Raw genomic sequence first — 22,449 nt, forward strand, 5'->3', positions numbered from 1 at the left:
ATGAAGTAATATGGATAAGTATCTGTTGAGTATCTGGATGTAATTGAGAGAGAGGAAAATATGACCAAAATATATTGCATGACTTTTTTTTCAAAACAAAATTGTTCTAGCAGGCTGTTTTTTTTTTAATTTTTGATGTTTCTATTTACTTCTTGAAAATTCAGTACATTTTAAAAATATTGTTTCCTATGTCCCAGCTTCTCGTTTGAGCATTGTTATTAAAGAAGACTACAGTGACTATACCATGTCCTCCTTAAATTGGAACCAGATGATTTTGATGCCAATTGATTCTTACCTTACAGTCTGAAAGAAGCAGAGAGCAGACAAGCTGCCTAGGAGGGACAAAGACCAGCTAAGCCCACTAGGAAGCGTATTTGCTAGCCTGTTCAGTGCCTTTAGGCTGTGCAATTTGCCCTGAGTTTTCTAGTTTTTATCAACAATCACCCATATGGTGGTGGGCTTTGATGATGCAGCTGCTCCTTTTTCTCTAAGTAATCCCAATAAAACACATAGGCTTGCCATGTTGGAATTTCTGCTTAGGTCTGTTGTAGGCTCACTTTCTGATCTTAGAAGACATGTGTGTCAAATCTCCCAGGAAAAAGTCTTACTGCACAATAGATAATCTATGTTGATTGGAGGGGAGGGGCATTGTCAGTTCAAATGTGATAACATTTTCTAAAGTGCATTTTTATGCACATATATTCAGTAACATTTTAAGTAGATAAGCAATAATGTAATTCCTTGTGGATTTTCAGAGACCCCTCTCCCTCCATCTCTTCCTGTTCCGACCCCTGCCCCACGTAAAATTCACTCTGTTTTCAACACATTATTTTCTTCAACACAAAGATGAGCAAAGAATATGTGGAGGGCTAAAGAAAGTTCTACATAAATGAATTCTGGACCTAGAACATTCTAACTTCTCTGAATTAATCAGCCTTTGCAACACAGCTTAAAACAGCCTTTGTAGAGACAGCTTTCTTTTTCTTTTTCTTTTTTCTCATTCACAGCTCCAGAACCAATCACATTCTGTGATTTGCAGGGGCACATGTCGTTTCTAAATTGTGTAACATAATGTTCCATGAAGCTAGGAAGGCTCATTCCCAGAATCTGATGTAGATGAGGTTGAGTGTTAGTGAAGACAGTACTTTTTAGGAGGAAGAAATAGCTGGTAAAACCATTAAGGAAAAACCTCTTTGATTATATTAACACTATTAGCACAATGATTCAGGTCTGTCTGTAGTTTTTCTCATCTACTCTATCTGATATATCACTTACATGTGATTTATAACAGCATTACTATAAGTGAATGTCAGGGCGGGGAGATAGGAGGGCTAGTGGGTAGAGGGGACACACTCATAGAAGGAGACAAATGGGGGATGGGTTAGGGGGTTCATGGAAGGGGAACTAGGAAAGGGAATAACATTTGAAATGGAAATGAAATATGTTCAGGAGATATAGGGACACAGGCCTGGTGAGAATGTTCTGCAAGTAGCCTGGGTGCAGAGAGGTCTGGGCCGAGATCACAGAAAGCACCCCCTTCCCCAGATCGGTTCAGCAGAGCGGGAACTCTGCCTTAGGGACATGGTTTCCAACATGGAGGGCCCCTGTGTGCAGACCAAATGCACATTTGCCACTGGGAACAACAGAGATCCAGGGACACGGGCCAGGTACATGGGAGAGACATGAACCAATCACTACCAACAAGACCACTTATAATCAAGGCAACAAGATGGCAAGAGGAAAGCAAAAGATATTACCCAATGGAAACCAAGACAACCTGGCAATATCAGAACCCAGCTCTCCCATCACAGCAAACAGCTGAATGCCAAACATTCCAGAAAAAGAAGACTCAGACCTGAAATAATACCTCAAGATGATGATGGCGATCCTTAAACAAGAATGGGAGGAAAAGCATGAAGAAATAGAAACTTTTAAAGAGGAAACATGAAAAAAACTCAAAGAAATCAAAGAACCGAAGGAAAACAGAACCAAACAGACAAAGGAATTAAAGAAGGAATTTAAAATGGAAACAATAAAGAAAACACTAAAACAGACAACTCTGGAGGTAGAAAACCTAAAGAAGAAATCAGGAGTCACAGATGCAAGCATTTCCAACAGACTACAAGAGATGGAAGAGAGAATCTCAGGGGCTAAAGACAACATTGAAAACATAGACTAAACAGTCAGAGAAGATGCAAAAGCCAAAAAGGTCCTAACCCAAAATGTCCAGGAGATCCAGGACACAATGAGAAGACCAAATCTAAGGATAATAGGAATAGAAGAGGGCGAAGAATATCAACTAAGAGGCACAGTAAATATCTTCAACAAAATTGTAGAAGAAAACTTGCCTACCCTTAAGAATGAGATGACCACGAGCATAAAAGAAGCCTACAGACCTCCAAATAGAGTGGACCAGGAAAGAAATTCCTCCAGACACATAATAGTCAAGATGACAAGTGCACAAAGCAAATAAAGAATACTAAAAACAGTAAGGGAAAAAGGTCAGGTAACATATAAAGGCAGACCAATCAGAATTACACCTGATTTCTCAACAGAGACTATGAAAACTAGAAGAGCCTGGACAGACATCATGCAGACCCTAAGAGAACACAAGTGTCAGCCCAAGCTGCTATACTCAGCAAAACTCTCAATCACAACAGATGGAGAGAACAAGATATTCCTGGGGAAAACTAAATTTATACAATATCTCACCACAAACCCAGCACTACAATGAATTATAGGTGGGAAACCCAATACAAGAATGGAAACTACATCCTAGTAAAAACATGAAAATACCTAAGCAAGAAAACCAAAAGAAGAAAGACACAGAGGCACAATTCTACCTCTAAAAGCAAAAATAGCAGGAAGCAGAAACCACTATTCCTTAATATCTGTTAACGTAAATGGACTCAATTGCCCCCAAAAAAGATAAAGGCTATCAGACTGGACACACAAACAGAATCCAGCATTTTGCTGCATACAGGAAACTCATCACAGAGACAAAGACAGACACTTCTCAGAGTAAAAGGTTGGGGAAAAAAACCTTCCAAGCAAAGAGCCCCAAGAAACAAGCTATAGTGGCCATTCTAATATTGAATGAAGTAGATTTTCAACCAAAAGTTATTAAAAAAGATAAGGAGGGACACTGTTTACTCATTACAGGGGAAATCTGTCAAAAGGAACTCTCAATTCTTAATATATATGCTCCAAAAACAAGAGCTTCCATATGCAGAAAAGAAACCTTACTAAAGCTCAAAAAATACATTGTACCCCACACTATAATAGTGGTGGACCTCAACACCCCACTCTGAACAAGGACACAACAAAACTAGCAGAGGTCATGAACCAATTGGAATTAATAGACATCTACAGAACATTTCATCCTAAAACAAAAGAATATACCTTTTTCTCGGCATCTCATGGCACCTTCTCCAAAACTGACTATATAATTGGTCACAGAACAAGCCTGAATAGATATAAGAAGATTGAAATCCTCCCATGGGATCTATCAGATCACCGTGGTCTAAGGCTGATCTTTAATAACAATAAAGCCAAAAAAGCCCATACACACATGGAAACTAAACAATGCTCTATTAAATAATACCATGGTCAAAGAAGAAATAAAGAAAGAAATTAAGGATTTTTTAGAATTTAATGAAAATAAAAACACAACATACCCAAACCTATCGGATGCAATGAAAGCAGCACTGAGAGAAAAACTCATAGCTCTGGGAGCTTACAAAAGAAACTGGAGAGAGCACAAACTAGAAAATTGACAGTACATTTGAAAGCTCTAGAACAAAAAGAAGCAGACACACCCAAGAGGAGCTGATATTGACCAAATAGAAACAAAAAGAACCATTCAAAGAATAAACAAAACCATGAGCTGGTTCTTTGAGAAAATTAACAAGATTGATAAACCCTTAGCCAGACTAACTAGAGGGAAAAGAGAAAGTATCCAAATTAACAAAATTAGAAAGGAAAGTGGAGACATAACAACTGACACTGAGGAAATTCAAGAAATCATCAGATCCTATTACAAAAGCTTGAAAATCTGGAGGAAATGGATGAATTCCTAGACAGATATCAGATACTAAAGTTAAACCAGGACAAGGTAAACTATCTAAATAATCCCACAACACCTAAAGAAATAGAAGCAGTTATCAAAAGCATCCCAACCAAAAAAATCCCAGGTCCAGATGGGTTCAGTGCATAATTCTATCAGACATTTATTGATGACCTAATACCAATACTCTCCAAACTATTCCACAAAATAGAGTCAGATGAAATACTACCTAACTCATTTTTCGAGGCCACAATAACCCTTGTTCCTAAACCACACAAAGACCCTACAAGGAAAGAGAACTTCAGACCAATCTCACTTATGAACATGGATACAAAAATACTCAACAAAATCCTTGCAAACAGAATCCAAGAACACATCAAAATGATCATTCACCATGATTAAGTAGGCTTCTTCTCTGGAATACAGGAATGGTTTAATATACAGAAATCCAACCACATAATCCACCATATAAACAAACTCAAAGAAAAAAAAATACTACTCAGCTCTCAGAAACAATAACTTTATAAAATTCTTAAGAAAATGGATGCATCTAGAGAATATCATCCTGAGTGAGATAACCCAGTCACAAAAGAACAGACATAATTTGCAGTCATTGATAATTGGATACTAACCCCAGAAAGCTCTGAACACCCCCAAAACAACTCACAGACTATATGAAGTTCAAGAAAAACAAAGGCCAAAAAAAAAAAAAAAAAAGATGAAAAATCATTATGCTTAATCTTTACACACCAAGAAAACTTTGACTAATTCCGGGTTACATCCTGTTTTACATGTTCTTTTTGCTCATTGTAACTAGTAAAATTTTAATGCATACTATCAAACCTTAAAAAAAATCAAGTACTGACAAAAATGTATTCATATACTTTTATAGAAAAATACTGTTAAAATTTGTACATTTATCTTCCTTTTTTAGAATAAATTTGTTCTGTTAAAAAAATAAAAATAAATATATTCAATAAAAAAGTTTTAGAAATGTTTAAAAAGATAATCATGAGCACTGTTTAGTCTGAAGGTAACAGAAGAAAGAAATATGTATTTTTAAACAACAAAAATCTATCCATTTTAAATAAAAACCTAGTTTATGTATACATTATTCCTGGATTTACAGGTATTTGTACTATAAGAACTACCTTATTTATAATTAGAATATTTAAATAAATCTACTCTCTTTGCAATTTAGTTTTTCTTTTGTCTATTTGGACCTCATGGTTGTAAGCTAGTGTATAGTATTCAGCCGTAAATATAGGAAAATTTGGTCTTCAATATTTAAATTATTACAGGTCTTTTCTGAAGATACTAATTTAATTTGTTTGATTATATTGCTATTATACCAGATTTATTTTGTAATGGTAAATGGAACGTCACATTATATAACAAGCTAGATAACAATATAGTATTCTTTAAAACCTTTTAAAAACAAAATTGTTGTTTTAGTGCATCAAATAGTAATAGTACTGATAGAAACAAAAAATATAACTGGTTAAAAATCAGAATTTTATGTCCTTTTAGGCATAAGCAGATCTTACCTTTTTGTTTAGTCATCAGAAATAGAAATGGAACCTAGAAGGAGCGGTTGTGATACTTTATATTTCCTTTTATTAGAATACACAAACATTAACCATATAGGACCCCATCTAGCAGTACAAAAGACACCTTCAACACCAATTTAATAAAAAAAAAACTGTACTTTAACATATAAGACATTATGATTCTGTTGTCAATGGGGACTGATGTGCTTTACATAATTTGGATAAGAAGATGCCACCAAATTTTTGGGTACTTCTAGAAACAGCAAATGGAGTTAATGTTAGTTTGTCAACTGTAAATGTGTGGTTGATCCATTTACAATGCTAAATTGGTTGTCTAGTTATAAAAATGGTTAGTTCCTCATTTTTATGTTTATGTATGTATATATTTTAATAGAAATGTAATATAGTACATATGTTTTCAATAGAAAAAAGTTTGTGTTCTTTGGTTGTAAGAAATTGGATTTAAGGTATTGGTTCCTCATATCTTCTTTCACAAGATTTAAACTAAATTATTTTTGATATTTTCTTTACTTCCATTTCAAATGTTATCCCCTTTTCCAGTTTCCCCTCTGGAATTCCCCTATCCTCCCCCCTCCCCCTGCCTCTGTAAGAGTGTTCTCCCACTCAACACCCACCCTCCCACATCCCTGTCCTGTCATTTTGATACACTGGGATATTGAGCCTTCGCTAGACCAAGGGCCTCTCCTCCCGTTGATGCCAGATAAGGCCAGCCTCTGCTACATATGTGGCTGGAGCCATGGGTCCCTCCATGTGTATACTTTGTTTGGTGGTTTACTCCCTGGGAGCCCTTGGGGGGAGGCATCTGGTTGGTTGATACTGTTGTTTTTCCTGTGGGGTTGCAAACTACTTCAGCTCCTTCAGTAGTCACTGCGTGGGTGCTAGGACTTAAGCCAGGTTCTATGGGGGAGCCACGAATGCTTTTAACCCTTGAGCCATCTTTCCATCTTCTCCTTTTGTAAAAAAAAAAAATCTCTCATAAAGTTAAAACATACAGAGCTTAAATGTATCTATTTTGATCTTAACAATTACTAAGGTCAGCCTGTTCTTCAGAACACTATAGGGAAAGGAGCAACAGACACACTCACCCCCAAAACCATGCTAAAGCCAAATTATCTGTGGCTAAACCTCCCCATTTTTCCCAAACACTTGCGGGTTGAAAGTTTGTAATAGTCACACATAGAAAGATGCCAGAGGTACCCAATGGTAGCTTAACCTCTTCTGTAACCCTTATCCCTCTCTGCCTCCCACTCCATTTCCCCTCTTCTGCCTGAAAATAAACCTTGAAAGCTAGGAATTTGTGTTCTGGATCAAAACTGAATTTGTAAATTTGGATCAGAACCCTCTATCCTCCTCCACTGGGTCTTAGGGTTATCTTTTATAAAAACATGAATGTGTTCTAGGTCACTGAGTTATCAAGCCTTATGTGCATCCAGACAAGTACTGAAGTTGCTCCTGACCCAGAAGAAGAGCATTGTTGGATTTCCCTATGAGGCCATTCTACAGACAACTCCGTTGGGTTGAGGGAACAAATGCCTCTTATCTTTTGTTTCTTTACGGTCAGGCACTCATCAATTACCTAACCTGAGTGTGAAATAAACAGGAAAAGCCACAAGAAAGGGGGCATAATCAGGTATCTGAAGAGTATCAAGAGACAAAGGAAAAATGTAATAAATCACTCCAAAGGCAAAGAAAACCAAGAAACCAAAATGTCTTTAAAGGTTTAAAGTGGAGTCATTGCTGAAAATAAGCCAGTAAGTATCCAAAACTGACTTTGAAAATCTGAAAGCAAGCAAGCAAACAATACCAAATGTCTAGACCAAAGTGCTTTCAAAGCAAACAAATGACTTTGAAAGCAAACCAAAATTAGAAAGGTACCTATCAAATAGAATCTTTAAATAACCAGCTCAGAATATACAGATGGACCATCAGTCAACGCAAGGGAGGTGTGAGCAGTCCCTGGAAAGAACACACTAACAATCTACCTGGGGAAAGCACTCCAAGTGGCTTGGATGGAATGGGTCCTTGACAGGACCTTGCTTCTGTCCAGGTGACTCTTGTTGTGAGAAGTGCATTATTCCCCCAGAATCCCACAGTGGGTACAATAACTGTCTATGCAAAACCATAGCTGTCACCTTACAGGGAGTTAGAGTTTGGAGCCAAATGTGCGTAACCATAGTCAAGGAACACAGATTTGGGTTACTCCCCCAATTCCTTTTTCAGCATAGAAATAGTTTCATGAAGTTTTTATAGTGTCAGAACAAAGGAAGCCATAAATCAAACATTTTCCCATATACGTTGTGGAAATATCAGAGAGGCAGGTTATAGAAAATTGGAAGGAAAAAAATATCTCAGCTACAGATCTCAGAAGCTATCTGACAAATTTTCTAGCCCTTGATTGATGAGAAATGGGGCTTTGTTAAGTTAATACATTCCAAAAGATTTTTTATCTGTTAGTCACTAGACAGTCGTTCTGGATTTATCCATTAGTCACAGGATGGCAGAGGAAACACAGGTAGATGAGGAACAGCTATTCAGAGGACTAAAGGGTTCTCAAGATAAATTTGAATTAGGCTCTGGACATGAAACATTTCAACATCACAGCAGACACAACTCCTTTCCAGAAATTCTTTTTCACAGGGGTAAAGAGGAATCTGGGTATAACAACAACAACAACAAAAAAAAAAAAAAAAAAAAAAAAAAAAAAACAAACAAAAAACAAACAAACAAAAAACCAGAAGCCCTTATATGCCAGTAGCCTACTGTTCATACTCTGTGATATTTTCTTATTTTGTTTCCCCTTGTGGTTTTGAAACAGGTTCTCATGTAGCCCAGGATGGCCTGGAACTTCCTATGTAACCAAGGCTGACTTTTGCTCCTCCAGTATCTGCCTCCCACCTCCAAGTACTGAGATTGCAGGCTTTTGTGCGGCTGCTCCTGGTTTGTGCAAGGATGAGATGGAGCCCAGGACCTTGTGAACCCTAGGCAAGCACTCTAGCAACTAACCCACAGCATCCCTCCTCAACGGCACCTCTCCTCATCCCACTGTCATTTCTTCGGGTCTCGGGTGATGACAAATGATGAATTGTTGACAGTTTTTATCCACCCAAAGCACAGCCTTTTATGCATGGGATAAAGATTTCTGTTTTCTTAAACTTCTCTGGTTTAAACCCTAAAGAAAAAGCAGACAACATTCCTGCAGTGTGAACAGGTGTTGACTTAAAAACAAGATGATTAAATTATAATCCCTGGTCATAGAAGTAAATTTTGGCTTTTTTTTTTTCTCCCCCTTTCACACACATGATACTTCCCTGGCATCTGTGAAGTACAAATATATCTCGAAAGTGTGAAATGAAAAATCTGTTCCACTAAATACATAAAAGAGACCCCAAATGAAGTTTCCATGATAGTTTGCATCATCATGGGCACAGATGGTGTCCTCCTCTAGCTCACCCCTCCCTCCCCTCAATGCAGGCTTAAATTTCATCCAGTGTATTCATCCAAAAATATCACATGAAAGTAGATAACACCAGCAGAGCCCATCTGCACACGGTATTTTTACTTTTCTGTCCTTTGTGCATTCAACTTCTGGCTGATAATCCAAGTATGGTTTCTGATCACACAGTGCTCAGATTGCCCATGTCTTGTTGCCATAGAAACTCAGTGACCTAGGAATCTAGTTGTCATTACGGCATACCATCGATAACTATAGTATTATCAGCATCTTACAAGGATCACTTGTCATTTTCTCCTCCAGTGACAATGCCTTAAAACATAATAGTCACGTACGAATAACCCCATGTAAGTGCATTATGGAATAGGATATGTATACATATACATATATATGACAGTCATCAATGTGTTGTTGCATTTTCTAAAATATCTAAAAGAGGCTTTAAAGACAAAAACACCTAGAGTTTATGCTTCAGGTGGAATTGAAAGTCTTCGAAAACACAGGAATATTACAACATCCTCCAAGACTCCATCTGTCTCTCCACATCACAGTCCTTTAGTTTGGAAAAGTAATGTGTACATGTAAACTTCCGTAATTAGAAAGGGTAAGACAAGTGGGAAGGCATGGGATTCTAGTATCTCCCTTGGTGTAGCCCACAGGGTGAGTGGTAGCATTACCCTTGGATCTGGCCCACGAGATGTGTGTTAATGTTACTCTGGTGTGCATTTTCGAGTTGGGGGAGGTGTCTTTTTTTCTTTTCAGGAGATTAGGTTGAGGTGAAATACAGGGGCAAATGAAAATTAGAGAAAGAGAAAAGGGAAAGTGTTGGGTTAACCTTGGGGAACACATCTGATCAGGAACCACTCAGAAACCCTTTATGGTGATGAAAGCCAAGCCTTGACTATCAAATCCTAAAATTATAAACATCTCTGAAATTGTTCACCTTTTAATGCTGTACTCTAGGAACAAGAAATATCAAGAACTTTATTTCTTTAACAGTGTTTAGTTATAAAGTTAATAATTACTGTAAGTATCTGTAGAGAATAGGGCTAACAGAAGGTTCAGCAAGATTACAAGAAAAACTCCATGTGCTCCCAAGTGGCCCTAAGTTACTCTACCCTCATACATCATATAATACACATAAACTTAAAATGTTAATTTGATTATTGATTAATTATTTTCATCCCAGAGTTTGAGAGAGAAGGAAGAGGAGGAGGAGGGGGAGGAGGAGGAGGAAGAGGAAGAAGAAGAAGAGGGGGAGGAGGAGGAGGAGGAGGAGGAGGAGGAGGAGGAGGAGGAGGAGGAGAAGAAGAAGAAGAAGAAGAAGAAGAAGAAGAAGAAGAAGAAGAAGAAGAAGAAGAAGAAGAAGAAGAAGAAGAAGAAGAAGAAGAAGAAGAAAATAAATCACAGAGGGATCAGTGACTTAAACACTCAGAGCTTTGAGCGGGAAAGGTATAAGAACTGGGCTTTTCTAGTTTCCTAAGGTGATTTGTCCTGAAGTCTCAGTGTCTATGAGACATTTCTGTCTATGCAAGAATCTGCATACATGAAGATTCCATCAAAGTAAGCTGGTTCAAGAAATGTTGGTCTCTAACTGATTGGTCATCTTAGAAATACAACGTATAATTGTTAAATAAGATTTGTACAAATATGGGTCAGCCCATAGCATTTCCTAGACATGGCTGCCATCCCTGAAATCACTAGACTGTAGAATCTAGACTTGAGGAAGAAATAACAGCAATACTTTGGTCTTCTGTTTAAGTACAAGCCAGAGGACAGAGTCCTTGGGCCAAACAAATTTCCTTCAAAGCTAAGACAGAACAAAGCAGTGTCCAGATAAATTTTGTCAAAACAGAAAGACAAATACAGATTATTCGAGTAAAAAAGAAAAAGAAATCTTTTCCCCAACCCTACAGCATTTTAATGTTCTATCTACATAGTTTTGTTTGTTCTCTTGAGAGGGGTGAAGCCTCCCTCAGAGGCATCTACTGAAAGGGCCGCATTTGAGTGCTAGTGTACTATTTCCATTAAGCATCTTATGTAAGGCCTCTGATGCTTCCAACTGACTCATGAACCACCTTCCTCCTGCCTATACAATTACAGAACATCCCCATGACCTGAAATCCATTCAGTGAACATTCTCCACCACAGATTGTGTACCAGGCAAAGTGCTAGGTGCTGCAGACACGAGAGGTGAGTTTGATCATGGCCTTGCTCTGAGCTTTTAGAGTCATTTTAAGCAGGAGGCTGTGGCACATTCCCCACTCAGAAAACTGCAGAGTGATCAGTGCTAACCTAGCTGAGTGGGTGAAATGGCTGCAGGAAAACAGCAAACTATGCCCAGCAGGTACTGCTATTTCAGGATGCTATTTTGATCATAATGTTTGGGGAAACTGGTGCTCAAATGTAGTGTTCTGTGTAGCTAGGCTAGAGTCAACGATTGAATGCCTCACCATGCCTAACTTTTAACAATTACCAAAATAAACAAAACCCTCCTTGCCTGTTTAGAAGCACCATTGTCTCAGTCATTATTAAACCAGTAGCAAATGTGGGGTATTAAACCAGGCATTATGGCCAATACCATACCCTACCAGAGACAGAAAACCTGATGCTATTGCTAATTACTGCACAGGACAAAATACCTGTCTACACTCTTTCGTTAGAAAGAAGCAAGCAGAAATCAGTAGCCGGGAATGTTAATTCTCGATTATCCGTGAGCAATTGAAGCTGAAAGTAAGAGAACCTGTTACACAATGCTCTTCATGTTCTTCACTGCCCTGAAGCTCCCCTCCCCCGCGAAGCCTCTTTCTTCAGTGGACCAAAATTGATCTGTTTGAAGTCAACAGCCCATCTCACTTATAAGTGGTGAAGCTGGAGCTAAAGATTCTAAGACTTAAAAATAATAAGGTCCATAATAAAACCGTGGTTTGCTTCCATTATTTGGGCTGTAATTAGTTAGTTGTCTTTCCAGAACTGGCTAACTTTCCCTACCTCCTTCACCACCTTGCCCTGCAAAGGAAGCTGGAACTAAAGGGAACTGTGAGATTAACTGGACCAACTCATTTTACACTTGAGGGAATGAAGCTAAAAGTTTTCGTCTGATGATTACATTTGCCCTCTAAGTATTTGTCCACTAATAGTCCTATCTAGAACGCGGAAGGCAGAGTCTCAATAGGCCCCTCTTTAAAAACCAAAGTCTGAGAGGTGAGAGCTGAATGATGCCATCTCCTTTCTGCATGATAAGCGGTTCCAGCTCAGGATGTGGCCTCCCGAACCACGTCAATAATGTCACAATCTGAATAAATTTAGGCAACTGTCTTAATGAAAATCTATCCCCCACAAAAAGAGATCTGTCATTCTAAAGGAAACTAATGGCCCTAGACTGGGATCCTAGTGTGGATCTACCAGAACATGTTTTGATTTTTAAAGAAATACTCTGGACCCCGATTTGCCTGTTGGTCTAGGACCTAAAACAGTTCTTCATTTTACCAATGCCACATTCCAAAGGAGAAAGCAAACAGGAGGAGCAGGCAACAGGGGATTCTGCCACAAACTACATCTCTACAAACAAACACACATTCATATTAAGGTAGGCATGTGGATTGTAATCCCTTCTTAGTGGGAAACACATTTCCAAAATGAATCCCCAAGCTAGAGTGAATTACCGTGAGAGCCACAGCCGGAGAGTCCCACTGTTGAGAAAAGCAGATCTGGCCACCTGCTCTGAGAAGCCTTGGAACACAGCACTGCTGGGGCAGGGCACCTACCCTCCTAAACCGCCTCTTAAATTCCAGAAGTCACCCCTTAGCTTTGAACTAAGCTTTTCTTCCTGTGTCCACTTCAGCCGAATTCAGCATAGTTATCTTTTCAAAGAAAGAAAGAAAACAAGGGAGACTCCCACCACTGCCAATCCCAGAAGTAAGCCCAAAAACTACAGCAACGTCAAGGAAAAAAAATTGTCTTCAGTAGCTAGGAAAATCCCCGCATGCTAGCTGCTGTTAGCTCAATGCAGACTGAGGCTAGCTGTGGCCGGAACCACAGCAAGCTGGGGCATCTCTGCAGCCTGTTTCTCTGCCAGCTCCTCCCCCCCCCCCCACCCCGCGCCGCCGCCCCCATGCTCTGAATTTGGCAGGGAAGAAGTTACCCTGCCCAGCCTCTGTGCGCAAGATGAACAGACCACACATCCACACTCCCCAAATTAGTCCAGTGCCTAATCGAGGAAAATCGAGGCTGCAAGGCTGTCAGAAAGCCCTGGAGCGGAGAAAGGTGGGCCACTTTGAGCTCTAGGATTTTGCTGCATTGTCATGGCCTGGTAACGTAGGGAGAATGTGTCGAATCTCCAGCCCAAGATGGACCGGATGCGGTTTTCCCAGCGCCCCCTTGTCTGCCACCCCTCCATCAACCCCTGCCCCTTTCCCCTCCTATGTGCAGGTAACAGTAGGGTGGGCGAAATGATCAGCTGCTCCCGCGGAAACTCAGGTGACAGGCCCAGATGAGAGGTACAACCGGCCAGGGATAGGGAGGCGCCTGGGGAACACCCACACTGAGCATCTTCCCAGCCAGTCACCACCCAGTAGACTGCACCTGGCCGCTGGCTGCAGCAGCCCTTGAGTGAGCACTGCGAGTTCGAGCGGAGACCATGGGATACAAATGTCTAAAAACCTTGGATCACAAGGAGTGGGTGTGGGCTCGGAAGGGGGATTACGTAGGTCTCTCCGCCCCCTCCCCTGCCATCTCCTAGCCACTGGGAGGGCGCCCAGGGGCGGAGGAGGCGCTGCGAACCCATTTGGGGGCTTCTTTGTTTCTCTTCGGGGCCCTTGGGAGGGCCCGATCAGCCTGCGGTACCCAAGCCTTGCCTGGCTTAGGCAGCGACTCGCCCCAAGCCAACAATTGAACCTCGCGGGAGAGAGGGTGGGTAAAAGGGTGGATCCCGGCTCTTGGAAGGGAGGGCACTGCAGGGGCTTCGAGGGGGTGAGGAAGCCGCCGCAGAAAGGGGGTGGGGAGAGGGCAGGGGAGCGGAGGCTGGTGGTCTGAGCCTGGCGTCTGCTTACCTTGGCAGCCTCCAGCTGGGCACAGATCATGCTCTGGTCCGCACGCAGGTTAGAACCGGGGGTCGCACGTGGCTTGCATAGGTGCCAGGCATTGAGGAACTGGTTTGCTAGTCCTAAGCGATCAGCGTCTTTTGCCTTGCTCCGGCTGCTCCAAATCCTGAGCCAGAGCTACTGTCAGAGCCTCCGCCAGGGCAGTAGCAGCTCGCTGCTGGTGAACCTGTGCTGTAGGAGCCAGGAGGGGGCCTTCTGGGTCAAGAGGCGCTCGGTGTTGCAGCTCAAGCAAGGACTCCCGGTGCGTGGCAACGCAGCACACTTTTATTGCTTTATCCTCCTCCCGCATCCCCTCCCTTTCTGTCTGCTCCTCTGTGGGAACCAGGCTTGAGAACCAACCAGGAGCCAGGCTGGCTCTTGGTAACTGTGCTCCGCCCTGCAGCCTCATGCGCCCCCACCCTCCTCCTCGTCCCTATAGTAAATATATATTTATATATATTTATGTATAATATATTCTTGATACCACCGGCCCATCCTTCCAACACCCAGCACACGTTCTCAGCCCGGCTTATCGGGGAACTAGCCGTGGCTCATCAGTTCCTTTGTGTACATGCAAATGTTGTGTTCAGAAAGGATGAGTAGGAGCCTTCTAGGTATGCTAGGTCAAGTATTCTTACCCCCATTTTAAGGACTTTCCTAGTCCATTTCACACATACACTTCACAACACCCTCCAGTATTTTCACAGCAAGTACCCAAAACAATGTTGCCACCACAAATACAATGCTTGTAAATCACCCTAGGTATCTATTGTTGGCAAGCTTAGCTTTCCAAACAGGTTTAGTATTAAGCAGTGCACATTGTCAAAATAGTACATTGGATATAGGAAAAATGCAAACCTTTCTTTGACCAGCCAACCAAAATGCAAAAGAAAGCGAACTGCTAGTTACTTCTTTGCTCTAACCTGGGTTTGCTATGTTCACAACGTGTGAAGGTTCTGAGCACAGAATCGTCATGATCCGCAATTCTGGGCTCTTCATGATACTTATTTATTTATTTCCTCCCATTTCCTTGCCCAGCGCTCCTTAGGCAAACCATTTTTCCCATCTTAGAAGTGTACTTTCTCCCCTTACCCACGGAACACCCTAGTATTCTTCCTGTACTTAGTAATGCCTTACCCTGGAAATACCTGTAAATCCAGGATCTTTTCCTGAGAGCTCTTTTGCCTTCTTTTGGAGAGTGGATACATCTCCAGCCCATTTATAACAATGGGACGTGCGGCTTCTCAGTGATGCTCTTTTGCTGACCCACCTCTTGTCATGGCTTATACTTTTGCAGTAGAACTTTACAGAAGAAACCAAGTGAAACCTCATTTGCCATCCCTCCTCTTCCCCCGGGAGCACCTCCTTTCTGGACTCATCACTTTAGGTGACCAGTGATTTCTCAATAAACACTTCCCTTTGAATGGCAGGAATCTGATCTTCAGACGAGTTCAAGACTGACCATTTTTCAAACCATATCTGAAAAGTCACACAGAACCCTGAGCACATACATATTCCACTAGATTTGACACATGAATTAACATGGAGCTTCAGTATTTAAAAAACAAATAAACAAACAAACAAACGAAAAATAAACCTCCAAGAATGGACTTGGCTGAGGATCAACCATAAACACCAGAATCAACCAAATGAACCAAATGATAATGCCAACCAGAATTTGAAAGAAAACAAATAAAATAGCAAAACTACAAATAGATGATACTGTATAAGCTAATATCAAAGGTTTCTGAATGCACACAATCCCAACAAACTGCCACAAAGGCTTATTCACCTCAATCGCCAAGCCGTTCAGACTGATTTTCAGTGTTGCTACATCTATTTGGCTCAAAGAAATGTTCTTCCTGTTGTGTCATGAGGATAACTTGAGAAATCAGCAACTCTCAGGGTGTTGAGGCACCAATCCTGGGACATGCTTTATTTTCCTCTAGGCACATTCTTCTTTTCTATTTCATTTTCTACCAAAGGCAAAAGGTACCAAAGTTTTATACCTTTTATAATTTTAGAATTTTTTAAAATTAATTAAAATATATTATCCACCTCCTTTCCTTCAACTCCTCTCATTTATACCCCCTAATTCTTTGAAATTTCTTTATCACACACACACACACTCACACACACACTCAGCAACTTGCTGAGTCTGTTTAGTGTTGCTTGTGTGTGTTTTACTGCAACTGAATAATCATTTAGGAGCTCATCCCCAGAAAGGATTAATTCTTTCAGCAGCCTTTAATTGCCTGTAGCTCTTCATCTAGCATTGGGGTCCTGAACAATCCCCACCTATGTTGGCTTGTCATTCTTCAGGTCTTATTTAATTAAGCAGCCATATTGTTGAGACATCATGTGAATGCTTCCTGGCCATATTTAGAAGACACACTCTTGCAGCAGATTTCCTGGTCCTCCGGTTCCTACAGTCTTTCTACATTGTCTCACCCGTTGTCCCCTGAGCCTTAGATGTAGCGCGTGTGTTGTAGATATATCACTGGAGGCTGGGCAACCCACAGATGAGCTCTGCATTTTTCACTAGGTGTGACTTCAGTAATGATCTCTGGGAAAGAAGCTCATTTTTATAACTGGTGAGAGCTATTCTTATCTGCAAGTACAAGGATAGATATTTAGAATATAGTTAAGAACTATACGGAAAGAACTATAGAAATGAGGTCTTACTCTAATATCTGTGACCTCACCAGCAGCCATGGATGGTTGGCTATGATTTCAGTGCCAAGCATGATCTACCTCTTGTTGAACAGGTCCTAAGTCCAACAAGGCAGTTGGTTACCACCAAGATGTAAATGCTAGTTTTAGGGACATTATTCTGCATTGATTTTTTTTTTTTTTTTTTTTTTTTTTTTTTTTTTTTGTGGTCCTTAGGCACCACAACTTAACAGGTAGAATAAATAACCAAACTTCTGTAGAGCACTTTCTACATGCCCCATCTGCTAGGAACCTATCTCTGCAATGCTCATAAAATCATGACTGGTCAGAGGCCATCTTTGGAAGAGACCTTCACTATGACATCAGAAGCACATGCCATAGAAGTATGGAAAGAAAAAGAACAGTTGAAGCAGCACTCATGGTGTAACTTCTGAGAGTAGGGGTCTCTCTTTTGGAGACTTACAGCAGGGAGACTTTAGCTGGCTTACAGCAAGGAGGCATGTCATGGGGCAGGCTAGCATAAGAAGGGGCTTAGCATCACTTGGCTTGACCCTCAACCCCCTCTGACCCACAACCTTGCAACCTATTAGCAACCTAAAAATCTCAGCTGCATCCAGCTGCATACACACCTCATACCAAACAGTGGAACAAGTTTCTCCTCCCTTTAATAACCATCAAACACAGATATTTCTATTCAACCATGCTTTAGTTATAGTAGGGTAGGGGGCTGATTTAGTCTAAACCGTTTTGAGGTTGTATACACTATAAGGCAACCCGTGTCCTCTAAGAGAACTTTCAGAGAGAATATTCTACTTACCATTGTATGTTTATTCATAATTTAGTCATATTTCATGTATATACTAGAATGACATTTTTGTAGGAAGGGATACACATAGTGTCCAAAGTGTCAAGATATCCAATCAAAAGAGAACCTTTCCTTGAACTCCAGCAAAAGGAGACCCAAACAAAAATTGGCCCCGAGTATTCTCATTTAGTGGCAACTGTCACTCTTTTTTTTAAACTTTATTTTAAAAAACAAAGATAAATGTACAGATTTTAAGCATTTTTGCATAAAAGTATACAGATACATTTTTATAAGGTTGTAATTAAGTATTTGTGGGTACATATACATACACATATGTATATATGTAACAATAATATAGGAAAAGAGGTTATTAATTTGAGGGGATAGGAGAGAAACTGGGAGGGGCTGTAGGAAGGAACGGGGGATGTGAAACAGTTCTATTTTAATTAAAATATATTCTTTTTTTTTTCTTTTTTTCTTGATCTTCACACAGTCTGTGGGTTATTTCTGGGGTGTTCAGAGCTTTCTGGGGTTAGTATCCCATTATCAGCGAATGCATATTATGTCTGTTCTTTTGTGACTGGGTTATCTCACTCAGGATGATATTCTTAAGATGCATCCATTTTCTTGAGAATTTCCTTAGGCCATTGTTTCTAATAGCTGAGTAGTACTCCATTGTGTAAATGTACCACAATTTTTGTATCCATTCATCTACTGAAGGACATCTGGGTTCTTTCCAGCTTCTGGCTATTATAAATAGAGCTGCAATGACCATTGTGGTGCATATATCTTTGTTGTATGTTGGAGCATCTCTGGGATAAATGCCCAGAAGTGGAGTAACTGGGTAGTACTATGTCCATTTTTCTGAGGAACCGGCAGACTGATTTCCAGAGTGGTTGTATCAGTTTACAACCCCACCAACAGTGGAGAAGTATTCCTCTTTCTCCACATCCTCACCAGCATCTATTGTCATCTGAGTTTTGGATCTTGGCCAATCTGACTGGTGTGAAGTGGAATCTCAGGGTTGTTTTGATTTGCATTTCCCTGATGGCTAAGGATGGCAACTGTCACTCTTGACAGTGTTCTAATGTCACATTTCCCTGCTACATTGTAGTCTGTGTGAGCCAAGATGCCAAGAAACTGAAAACATCTGTCTTAGAGAGCTAACACCTCAGACTTGAGGCTTAGGACAAGAACTCAGAGGCGAGGCAGCCTAAGGTTGCCCAACAGAGCAACTTACACACCTGTCCCTTTGAAATGTTAGAAAAGATATTTAATTTTGAAGCAGTGGGGTGAACCTGTATACTGAGTGGCAGTGGTATTCTTAGAAAGTCTTGGGGTGGTTTTAGGGCAAAGGCAAATTCTAGGCTGGCATTGCATGAAAGAGCAAAGATATCTCTCCACGTGAAGTTATTCATGCAACAGTTCTTAAAGTATGATGACTTATTAGAGTTGAGAGTATGAAAACTTCTAATTAAACAAGCAATCATTGCACATTTGATAGGAACTGGGGCAAATAAACAGTCAAGCTGACAATACACAGAGGCTGTTTGTAATCCAGATCCAGGTTGGGCAAGGGGAAAGAAGAGTGGGTTTGAGAGTAGACTTCAGTGCTGAGGGAGTTGAGGCCTGAAGCATTAGTAAGAATGGAAATCAATGGAGAAGAAATGGAATGGTCAGAAAACAGAGTCCTGCAGCTTTCAGTCTGATTCAAGTGTCAGCTATGGCAAAGGTATGCAGTGGCGTCTCACTGTACTCTTAACTTGCACCTTTCTAGTGACTGACAGGGTGTGGTCTATTTTTGTGTTTATTTTCCAGCTGTCATTTTCACTGATGTACCTTGTTGAAACACCTTCCCCATTTTAAATGGCTTGTTTGCTTTTATGCAGTGTATTTTGAAGAGTAGACAAATTCTTTGTAAAGCATGTAATTTTTTAATACCTGCACTGTGTAGCTAATCTTTCATGTCTTTTAGCTGTTCTCTCCATGAGAGCATCTACATTTAATGGAGTTCAAATATCAAATATTTGATATCGTATCTTAGAATTCTTCGGTGAAACTAAAGTTGCAAGGTTTTAGCTTGGGATGATTTATAGGTTTATATTTATAATTACGTCTGTGATTCATTTTGATTTATTTTTACCTCTTGGTTTTGATATGTAGGCCATGATTTTTTAAATTGTTTTCACTTATTTGTTTATGCGTGTCAAGATATTCCAACAGCATTTTTATTAAAGACTTAATTGAATTGCTTTTGCAACTTAAAGAAAACAGGTGTATGTTTTCTTCTTCATCCATGGTCTGCATATTTATATTTTTGTCAATACTATTCTGATTATGTAAACTTATATCATCTTTTCATGTTAGTCCCCCAACTCTCTTATTTAGCAAATTAGTTTCGACGTTTATATTTTGTTTTCTATATAAATTTTAAAATCAAGTTAATATCTACCATAAACTTCTGCTTCAATTTTGATTGAGATTATATTACACTTAGAGGTCAAATTTGGAAGAATTGTTACTTCTAACAAATTTCCAATTCATTAATAGCTTATAATCTATAAACATGGTATCATTTTAAGTATATTTGCTTTATTTATCCTATAAGATGCTGAAATCTGTATATATTACATAAATTCTATATAAATGTTGAAAGATGCTTACATGGTAATTTCTCCTTTTTTTGGTGATACTATAAAAGCTATTGATTCTGATATTGAATTTTGCCTTAACTTTTAAAAATTGGACTTACTTATTTGGGGGGGTGTTCATGTGTTATAGTATGCATGTGGATGCCAGCAGACAATTTAGGAGAGTGGGTTCTCTCCTTCCATGTGTGTATCAGTGATCAAAATTCAGATTATCATTGTACACAAACTGAACTACCTCATCAACTTTTGAATATCACTTTCTCTTTTTTTGTTGTTGTTTTTGGTTTGGTTTTTTTTTTTTTTTTTTTTTTTTTTTTGCCATGAGGTGTGTTTTATTTTGATCAATCATACAAAAAATTTTCTATAACATCCCAGGGCAAACAGGTGAAATTTGGCAGTCTGATTAGTGGGGGGAGGGAGAGCTTACTCTTAAAATGTAGCTAGGGTTTGTTTTAATATTGCATGGGCATACCAACATACAGATAGAAAAATAATTAAATCATTGTCATGAAAGCAAGAATTATACACTCCATCTGGGTCGTGGTGGTACACACCTTTAATTCCAACTATTGGGAGGCAGAGGCAACAGATCTTTATGAGTTTGAGGCCAGCCTGGTCTACAGAGTGAGTTTTGGTACAGCCAGGGCTACACAGAGAAACTCTATTTCAGACAACCAAACAAACAAGTGTGTACTCACCAATCCCTAGAGTCAGGACAAGTGACTGAAGCAGAGTCACATGGGCAAGTGACAGAGTCAGTAAGAATGCAGGAGCAAAGGGAAGAAAACATGGCCCAGAGTTGGTATGTTTGTTTTCTGTGAAAAGAAAGGGGTGATGTAGGATAGGACATTGCCATAGCTCTAGGCCATCACCTTTAGCTGTTCTTTCCCTGGCCTTGGTATGACATTTCAGGGAGAACAATACTCACTTCTGCCCTTTGAGGGTGCCAGTCACTGACATTGTTAACGCATTCACATGCAGGAAAGTACTCATAGACAAATAATAAAATTAAATAAATCGTATTTAAAAACAAAAATGGGGTTGATAGTCTTATTCAGTGCACGCATGGATAAAAACAAATGGATATTTGTAGTTTATCTTGGGACTTGACTTAATACATTGTTTTTTTAGTCTTAGGAATCTTCTGAAGAGATTTTCTGAATTGTCAATATATGTAATTCTATTTGCTGTGACCTGAGGAACCTTTATTTGCTGCTTTCCATATTTTTCTCTCCGTCTTAGTGGCTATCTTACTCCTGTGTATATATTTATTTTATTTATTAACAAAATAATTTATTATTTAACTCCTACTCGTGATGGTTGATCTCAACTTGCTAAATGTTTATGCTTATATTAAATTTAAGAACAATATGGTATGATTACTATGATTGTGTTACCGTCACATTACAGAGGTGTGTTACTGTCACATTACAGTGGTGTGCTGTCAGTGTGATAGAAACAACCACACTAACTGGGGAAGGCAGACCGATCTGTGAGACTATGAGTTTGCAGGGAGAAGCCTGTGGAAAATCCAAGACACTGTACAGAGTATATAACATGTGAAGAGAAAAGGGTGAAGGAGTAAAATGCAATTACCACGACAAATTCATTCTAATTAGTACAAAGACAGAGCAAGATCAGGGATAAAACTTGAAGAAAAAGTTTAAGATAAATGTTGAGTCAAATATTGGCCTGTTCCAGCTTTTAGGAGTAATTATTGAGGATATAAAGAACCATAAAGAGTTTCAATACCAATAAATAAAATAATAATTGTTCTTACTATATCACAAAAATATGTATGGGAAAACTTTAATGTTGCAATACTTTTAGAATATTAAGATATGCTCATAATGGAAGAGTTAGATTAGGATGTCAACTTATTAATTTTGTCTTACTTTCTCATCAAAATATTTATTAAAAAACACAAGACAAAAACAACAGGCAATTATAAACTAAGAAATACTTCTCCCACGAAATAGAGTACTCGCAAGACTGAGACACACTAAATAAAATTTAAAGGTGTTTTTGAGAAAAGCTATATATTAAATATATTTAAGGAAGGATGCAATATTTATATTCCATTTAGGGATGAGCGTTTCAGTCTTTTATTCCATGCACTTTGGCCAGCTGTGCATCTCTGTGTTAAATCTC

General features: G+C 39.5%; 1 protein-coding gene across 2 annotated transcripts in view; it reads right to left on the minus strand.

Annotated features, from left to right (window-relative positions):
• Window positions 1-14,181, minus strand: part of HECW1 (HECT, C2 and WW domain containing E3 ubiquitin protein ligase 1) — a gene marked incomplete at its 3' end in the record, with an annotated part of 297,921 nt that extends 283,740 nt beyond the window's left edge. The window contains exon 1 of one of the 2 annotated variants that reach the window (XM_080917747.1): window positions 14,140-14,181. In XM_080917747.1, coding sequence (XP_080773873.1) covers window positions 14,140-14,169 — 30 coding nt within the window. In that variant the 5' untranslated portion in view covers window positions 14,170-14,181. Of the gene's footprint in view, window positions 1-12,753; window positions 12,837-14,139 lie in introns of those variants that run through there. The other variant, XM_080917746.1, reaches the window with a different exon arrangement.
• Window positions 14,182-22,449: the final 8,268 nt, after the last annotated feature.

The sequence above is a fragment of the Micromys minutus genome (genome assembly GCF_963924665.1).
Source record: "Micromys minutus genome assembly, chromosome: 6".
NCBI lineage: Eukaryota > Metazoa > Chordata > Mammalia > Rodentia > Muridae > Micromys > Micromys minutus.